At 61.8% G+C, this 8,179-nt stretch overlaps 2 protein-coding genes across 7 annotated transcripts in view; one reads left to right on the forward strand and one right to left on the reverse strand.

Moving 5' to 3' along the window:
* Positions 1-2,459, forward strand: part of PGGHG (protein-glucosylgalactosylhydroxylysine glucosidase) — a 6,699-nt gene extending 4,240 nt beyond the window's left edge. Inside the window, exons 9-14 of one of the 6 annotated variants that reach the window (XR_003306734.1) lie at positions 9-273; positions 440-497; positions 599-694; positions 868-965; positions 1,036-1,247; positions 1,340-1,547. Coding sequence is in view for 2 of the 6 variants with exons in the window: in XM_026447317.1 (XP_026303102.1) it covers positions 50-273; positions 364-497; positions 599-694; positions 868-965; positions 1,036-1,247; positions 1,340-1,440 (865 nt within the window). In the remaining 4 variants the exon portion in view is untranslated. Of the gene's footprint in view, positions 1-8; positions 498-598; positions 695-867; positions 966-1,035; positions 1,248-1,339 lie in introns of those variants that run through there. The other 5 variants (XR_003306733.2, XM_026447317.1, XM_026447318.1 and 2 more) reach the window with 5 other exon arrangements.
* A 2,682-nt stretch (positions 2,460-5,141) lies between these two features.
* Positions 5,142-6,354, reverse strand: IFITM5 (interferon induced transmembrane protein 5). The gene is made up of 2 exons (XM_023183578.2): positions 5,933-6,354; positions 5,142-5,360 (listed from the first exon to the last, which is right to left on the reverse strand). The coding sequence occupies exons 1-2, from the start codon at positions 6,116-6,118 to the stop codon at positions 5,148-5,150; spliced, it is 399 nt and encodes a 132-aa protein (XP_023039346.1). The 5' UTR covers positions 6,119-6,354; the 3' UTR covers positions 5,142-5,147.
* Between the last annotated feature and the right edge of the window lie 1,825 nt (positions 6,355-8,179).

Genomic DNA, 8,179 nt, shown 5'->3' on the forward strand with positions numbered 1-8,179 from the left:
CAGAACAGGTCAGACACAAGGCCCCTCACCTCACCCCGCCCCGCCCCAGCTGGAGACCTGCCCCAGTGCCCCCGCTCAGCAGGCAGCAGCTGGAAGCGCAGGGGTTGCAGCCTCCCCCACCTACCTCCACCTCCAGCCTGCGCTTTGCTGCTGCCCTGGCCCAGGACCTGGGTCTGCCCGTCCCCAGCCAGTGGCTGGCAGTGGCTGACAAGATCAAGGTACCCTTCGACGTGGAGCAGAACTTCCACCCGGAGTTCGATGGGTATGAGCCTGGTGAGTGACCCCTTCAAGGCCTCCTCCCCTGCCGTCAAGACCCTCAAGTCTGTCCTGGAACACCCCCCAATCAGCAGCACCTCCACGTAGGAGAGGTGGTGAAGCAGGCAGATGTCGTGCTCCTGGGATACCCCGTCCCCTTCTCCCTGAGTCCTGATGTTCGCAGGAAAAACCTGGAGATTTACGAGGCTGTGACATCCCCCCAGGGCCCCGCCATGACCTGGGTGAGCACCCTGGGGCCGGGGGGTTCCTGCCTCAGTGGTTCAGTCTTCTCTGCCCACACAGTGGGCCTCACCCCTGTGTGTCCTCTTACCTGTGACCGCAGAGCATGTTTGCTGTGGGCTGGATGGAGCTGAAGGACACAGCACGGGCCCGGGGCCTCCTGGACAGGAGCTTTGCCAGCATGGCTGAACCCTTCAAGGTCAGCCTGGCCACGCCTGCCTCCCACTGGGCCCCTCGTGGTGGGAGTGGAGCCCGGCCTCAGAGCAGGCACAGCAGGGTGCACCCCTGGAGCTTCCTGCCGGATCTTGGGACAGCAGCCCAGAGAGGACGGTGTCCGGGGGGTCCTGGTGTCAGCTGCCCTTGCCCCTGCAGGTGTGGACGGAGAATGCAGACGGGTCAGGTGCTGTGAACTTCCTGACAGGCATGGGGGGCTTCCTGCAGGCGGTGCTCTTCGGGTGCACGGGGTTCAGGTAAGGGCAGAGGCTGGCAGAGGGCAGCCCATACCCTCACCTGCCGCCTCACAAACCTCTCCTCCCACAGGGTCACCCGAGCAGGTGTGACCTTTGACCCTGTGTGTCTGTCGGGGATCTCCAGAGTGAGCGTCTCTGGCATCTTCTACCAGGGAAACAAGCTCAACTTCTCTTTCTCCGAGGACTCCGTGACCGTGGAGGTCACGGCCCGAGCAGGGCCCTGGGCTCCCCACCTGGAGGCTGAGCTGTGGCCGTCCCAGGCCCGCCTCTCCCTGTTGCCAGGTAGGAGACCACCCCAGCCCTCAAGAGAAAAGCCCAGGCACCTGTGACCACAGGCTGTCCCCCTCAGCCCCAGGCTGCCTCTGTCCCTGCAGGACACAAGGTCTCCTTTCCCCGCTCGGCTGGCCAGATACAAAGGTCACCCGCGAGTCTGCCTGGGAGTTGCAGCTCCAAGTTCCCTGGGAGGACTTTTTGAAGACGTTGGGTACCTGCTCCAGAGCCGCAGGGCCCCCTCTGGGTCACCCTTGGTCCCTCCAGCCCCACTGAGTCACTCACCGTAGACCCTGCCCCTGAACAATGAGGAACGTTGGCTTCAGAGATGCCTCTTCCTTCCCTCTGGCCACTCCTGCACCCACTCCTCCTGGGCACCCTCCTAGCCTGCCACCCCTCACCTGCAGCCAGGCTCTCAGGGAAGGTCCATGCTGCTTGGCCTGAGTTCAAGGCTTTCTGCCTGTGGCCTGGACCCCGTGGACCGTTGTGGGCAGGTAGCTTCCCCGCGGCATCCCCACGCCGCCTCTGCCTGCCCCCGTGGACTGATGCTGTCACGCACCGTCCCATGGCACCGCCTCGAGCTCCTGAAGCCAGGGTCTGAGCCGACATCACCTCTGGCCTCTCATCCCCTACTCTCCTGAGACCCGTGGTCACAGCAGCCAGCTGCTCTGCTGAGAAGGCAGAGAGGCAGGTGCAGGCCTCAGCGGGGACAGCAGGGATAAGGGCACGAAGGAAGGGGACTCGGCCCCCTTCAGAATTCCTCTGGGCTCTCAGGTGCAGCTTTGCCAAAAAGGAACTTTTCACGCCATGCGGCTGTGGGACTTGGTCCCAGTCCCAGGCTCCTCTTGACTCTGGGCAGCTGTAATCAGGTGGGGCGGCCTCTGCCACAGCGTGGGGTGGGACGGCTGTCTTTCCTCAACCACGCAGCTTGTGAGGACAGGGGTGGGGGAGTGGGAAGTGGGAAGTCACCAGAGAACAGGAAAGGGATTTGAGAGCAAGACCCCAGTGCTCTACCCAGACCAGCCAGAGGGGCTGGGGCCAGACATGCGTGGGTTTAAGGCCCTGGCCCTGCCCAGCTTCTGTCTCGGGGCCTCAGCCCCAGTTTCCCAAGAACAAGATGTGATGGCAACTGCCGCTGAAACCCTGATGAGGACCAGGCCCCCTGCTCTGCTGTCAGCCTGAGGAATTAAACCTTTGGTGCTGGGAAGAGCATTATTCCTCTGAGGAATTGTGCTTCCTTCCTTCTCAAGTAAGGGCCGTGCCCTGGGTCCCATTTCTCCTTCCACTTGGGTCTGGAAGCGCAGCAACTTTGAGGCTCACGCTGAGAAACGTGGGTCCCCTCGCGTCTGCACCTCCCTCCTGCACTGGTGCTGCCGCTGCACCCTGTCGTCAGAGGACAGCGGAGCTTCGGATGGAGACTCGGGGAGGGAGGGAAGGAGGAAGGATGCCTGTGGAAACCTCTTTCAGGCAGCTCTGGGTCTGGGGATCAGGATGCCTGGGTCTCCCAAGGCCTGTCTCTGCCACCCTCAGCGGCTGCCGGAAGCAGTGTGTGGGGGATGCATGTCTCCAGTGCAGTGCACACGCGGCCGAGACCAGCACTCAGAGGTTGGCCAGGAGTTCTCTCCGCTGCCCTGACAGGAGCCACGTACAGTGCAGATGGCTGAGACTGTGGACACTGCGTGTCTTACGGCAGCTTGCTTGCTGGGGCTCATGGCCACAGTGGAGAGGGGCTGCGGGTCAGGGTGCAGCCCAGCGTGCGGTCCAGTGCCGGGCACGAGCCTTGGGGAATGCAGCCTGACGCCTCCATGTGGCTCCCCAGTGCCCTACAGGCTCCCTCAGCTGCAGAGCTGGGTCCCATCCAACGCTGTGTCACTGGGCAGCGAGAGGCAGAGGCAGGTTCCCCGAGGGAAGCGTGGGCCCCTTCTCCCACCAGGGTTGTCCCAGCAGGAGTTCATCTTTGCAGTCCCAGAGCCAGGGTGATGTGGGCACAGGTGTCAGGTCAGGGTGGTCGGTAGCCCTCTGCCTGCAGGAGAGATGTGGCCTGAAACCTGCTGCATGTGCATGCCACACACGTGTGTGGTCACCTCTGCACATCCTGAGGTCACCTCTGCACAAACCTGCTGCATGTGCATGCCACACACGTGTGTGGTCACCTCTGCACAACCTTTTTTGGGGGTTGTGATGGTCAGTGCATGTGTGCCGGCCTGGCTGGTCAGGGTTCATCTGCCTGCCCAGGAGCCTGAGCCTGAGGCAGGGAGGTGCTGGTAACTGTTCCCCAAGGTGGCTCACCCACAGCACTGGGCATGGGCCAGGTCGTCCCTGCCCCTCAGTAAGCATGGGGACTGGCAGACCGTCTCATCCCTGGGGACATGTATCCAGCCACACATGGGCTGACCCCCTCCCAGCCTCAGCACCCAACACAGTTTGGTCCCTTCTCAGGCCATCCTGGGGCTCAGGGCTGGCACACCACCCTTGTCCTTGGTCCACTGTGGGACTGACCCAGGCTGGCTGGGCCTGCACTCGGAGTCCCGGCCACACCTGCGGTCGTCTGCAGCCATATCACAGATAGGGAGCGCTGCCCAGGGCTCCAAGTAGACCAACTAGATAAAGATTCCCACCCACAGCCCAGGAAGATCTGGCAGGCAAGGGTGAGGAAAGGGCCCCGGGGTGGGTGCTCAGAATCCCGGGCCACTCTGCGGTTAAGCACCATAAGCACCACCTCCCGGCAATGGCTGGCCTCAACGAGGCCCCAGGGCCTCCCTGCAGCCCACGGCGTGCATGTCCCTGGCACTCTCCCATCACCAGGCTGTGGTGGGGGTGTGTGGGGAGGCAGTGGTGCACAATGCAGGTAAAATAATACGAGAACATGCACCCCACAGTGCATGCACCCATACACCAAGGGACTCAATGCAGGTAAAATAATGTGAGAACAAGCATCCAGCACCAGGGGACTCAGAAAATGTCGCACACACACCCATTTTCTGTCTTTCTGGATGCAGTTTGGTTGGTGTGTGTGAGAGAGAGATGGGGAAGCTGCTGTCCTGCCCACGTGTGTATGTGTGTGTATCCAGCCCCACCCATGGAATGGTCCCCGCCCTGCCTTCCCAGTCACCCTCACTGGCCCAGGAGGGAGGGAAACCACCATGGGGACTGGGATTTCTCAGAATTAGGGGGGCGCGCAGGGTCATGGGGACAGACAGAACGACCCAGAAGGAAGGAGGCGTACACCAGACCCCAGATGGGGCCCACACACAGGCACGGACTCTCACGCAGACTTCGAGCATGCACGCACATGTGCACAGAGAGATGGGGCGGGCACACGTGGAGTTGGGACGCACCCATGATGTTCTGGGGCACAGGCCACTAAACCACAGAGCAGCAGAGATCAAAGGCCTGGGCTTCAAACTTAGTTTAAAATACTCTGGGCCTCCACCCCATAAGCCACAGGCCGCCAGTGGCTGAGAGAAGGGGAGAGTGGGGGCAGGGCAGGGCTGCTGCGCTGCCGGGGACACTCCCACCGTTGACTGGGGTCGGCCGTGGCATTTGGCTTTGCTGGTCCCTAAGGCAGCTCCTTCCCCCACACTAGGCAGGAAAGAGGCCCAGGAGGCACTTTCTGGAACCAGGCACTTTTAATCGTGGAACCGAGGGGCCTGGAGTGTGAGGAGGGAGGGGCAGGGCTGGGGGCAGAGTTAGGGCCCGGGAACCCTCAGGTTAGGGTGAGGACCCTGGGGTCTGACTAGGTCAGCGTTAGGTGCCCATGTTGGGGCTGGAGGGCCCCAGGTTCAGGATGGGGCAGGGATGGAGGCCCCACAGAAGGAGGGCCAGGCTCCGGGGAGTCAGTATTGAGCCCCAGGGGCAGCAGCCTGGGGTCAGTGTCCTGGGGCTGGGGGCCCCAGATCAGGACCCAGCCTGTCAGTCATAGTCCCCATCGTCAAATTTGGTGCTGAAGAAGGCGGCAGAGTCCTTGGCCAGCCGGGCCAGGTGCAGGGCACCAGTCACCACCAGCCCCAGGAGCAGCAGGGGCGGCACCAGCGTCCACATCGCTGCCAGGATGTTGTAGCACTTGGCCTTGGAGCCAAAACGCCGGGCCGCTTCCAGGTCACCAACCACCTTCTGATCTCGGGCCTGCAGAGAGACCGCAGGGCCAGATGGCTTTGTGTCCTCGGGGCCTGGGGGCCCTTCCCCACCCCCACCCAGGGCACCTAGAAGGCCCCTACTGGACCCAAAATCCGGATGGAGGGTTGTGGCCTGAGGAGATGCTCCCCAGGGCCCCAGCCATGGACCCAGGGGCCATCCCAGGCCAGGGTCAGCCTATCAGAGTTCTCTACAGGGAAGGGTCCTCCAGGGTGCGGAGACACCCCCAACCCTGCCACCCAGGAGCTGAAGTCAAAGGGACCTCTGTTCCAGGAGCCCCCAGCATGTGAACCCCCCTTGATTGCAGAGACCTCTGTGGGTGCCTCCCAATGGCCTCTGTGCTCTTGGATGCGCCAGACCCCCTTAAGAAGAGGCCCCGTGTTTAAAGGAGAGGCCCCCGGCCTTGCCTTCCTGAGGAGCTCCTTCCAGGCCATCCTGATGGTGTCCCCTTCACAAGCGGCACCCACAGAGCCCCTCAGACAAGCGGATCCCCCCGCCGTCCCCAGCACGGCGAGGACCCCTCCCCACCCGTCCCCCCCCAACTTGGTAGGGCCCCCGCCCACCTTGATGGAGTAGGCCAGCGCCAGGAAACCAAGGCAGCACAGGTTCAGATAGAGGGTGCTGAACACTGACCAGATCAGGTGGTCTCGAGGTGGGGGGTGCGGGGCCCCCAGTGTGAGGGCGGTGTGGGCACCGGCCTTGCTGGGCGTGGGGGCCCGGGGGTCCTCGCGGGGATACGCGGTGTCCATGGGTTCCAGCGCCGTTTCTTCCACACTTAGACTGGTGCTGGGAGGGTGGGCTCCCACTCACTTATAGCCCTGCCGCCCTCCCGGCCCAGCCCCTCCATGCTATATATAACACAAATTACAGCCTGCAGGCCGAGGGTGCGGCCCGTCCCTTAGCCCCCACCCCAGGGAGCCCCTGTCCGAGGCTGCCTTGGACCACCCAGCAGGGCCCCTCCTGCCAGACATCCCCCCTTGGCAGGCGACTGCCGGGCAGTGGCAGAGACCCCCACCCACACACCTCATCCCCCCCACCCCCATCAAACGCAGTGGGCAGACCATTGGCCAGAGCCCCCTCCCTCCAGGCCAAGAGGAGTGGGAGGTGCTGCCTCAGGGCCACGGGTCTCACAGTTCAGGGATGTACAGGAGCCCCCTCCTCAGAGCCAGAGCTGCTGACACCGCAGCCCCTCCGTTCCCAGGACTCAGAACTCAACTCTGCCCCAACACTCTCGGAGCAGGAGCACCAGCGCCGGGCCCTAGGAGCGCCGGCATCCCTGCGAGGGGGAAAGGGAGGGCGTGCGTGAGAGGAGAGAACTGCATGGGGAGAAAGCCAGGGGGTGCAGCCTGTTAAGAACCCGCAGGGGACCCCCAGGGGCCAGCAGCAGCTGTTAACACTGGTGGCGGAATGCAGGGAGCCTGTGGGCGCCCGTGGTGGACGCTCCCCTCCTCAGCCTCCTCGGCTGCCCTCCTTGATCCCAGAATGTCTGTGGTGAGTGGTCCTGCTGAGGGCTCAAGGTCCGCCCCAGTCTTGTCTCTGTGGCTGCAGATGCCTCTGCGTGGTGACGACTCACATTTGTGTCTTCAGCCCAGACTGCCCCCCAAAGACAATGGTTTGGTCCCCAGCTCTGGACTCACACACACTGCTCTGTGGACCTCCTGCTCTGTGGACCTCCACCCACTTCCCAATAGACCCCGGACCCTCCCTCCAAACCTCCTGTGTCCAGCCTTCCCCCGAGCAGTGGTGGCAACTGCACCCGGCCAGAAGGCTCAGCTTCCCAGTCTCCCAGTCGGCCACACTCCCGAGCGCCCGGGACTGAGCTGCCCTCCCTCCTCCAGGACCCGCACTCACCACCGGCAGGGGATGGTTGGGTAGGGGGTTCCTTGCTGCTGTGCTTGAACCTGTGAACCCCAAATATCTGAGACAGGTCTCCGTTAATTTAGAAAGTTTGTTTGGCCAAGGTTGAGGACGTGCCCATGACTCGGGTTCAGGAGGTCCCGAGGATATGTGCCCAGGGTGGCCGGAGCACAGTTTGGTTTTATACATTCTAGGGAGACAGGAGACATCTGTCAACATGTGTAAGATGAACATTGGTTCAGCCTGGAAAGGCAGGACAATGCAAAGCAAGGCGGGAAAGACTCGAAGTAGGGGCGCTTCCCGGACACAGGTACATAAGAGACAAAGGTTGCATTTTGCATTCTTTTGAGTTTCTGACTCGCTTCTCCAAAGGAGAAAATCAGATATGCATTTACCTCAGTGAGCAGAGCGGTGACTTTTTTTCTTTTCTTTCTTACTTTTTTTTGGTGAGACGGAGTCTTACTCTGTCGCCCAGGCTGGAGTGCAGTGGCGCTATCTCGGCTCACCGCAACCTCTGCCTCCCGGGTTCAAGCGATTCTCCTGCCTCAGCCTCCCGAGTAGCTGGGACTACAGGCACCCGCCACCACGCCCGGCTAGTTTTTGTATTTTTAGTCGAGACCGGGTTTCACCATGTTGGTCAGGATGAGAAAAGCTAACTGTGTAAAGTATTTGAAGAGGTTTGTTCTGAGCCAAATGTGACTGACCACGGCTCATGACACAGCCTCCAGAGTTCCTGCAAATGTACCAGAGGTGGGCCAGGCTACAGCTTGGTTTTATACATTGTAGGAAGACAGAAGTTACAGGCAATGACAGAGATCAATGCAAGTGTCAACGAAAAGAGTCCAACTCTGTGAAATATTTGAAGAGATGTATTCTGAGCTAAATATGAGTGGCCATGGCCCGTGATGTGGCCCTCGGGAGGTCCTAAGAACATAGGCCTAAGGTGGTCGGGG

This window comes from Piliocolobus tephrosceles, chromosome 13 (assembly GCF_002776525.5).
Source record: "Piliocolobus tephrosceles isolate RC106 chromosome 13, ASM277652v3, whole genome shotgun sequence".
In the NCBI taxonomy this organism is placed as follows: domain Eukaryota; kingdom Metazoa; phylum Chordata; class Mammalia; order Primates; family Cercopithecidae; genus Piliocolobus; species Piliocolobus tephrosceles.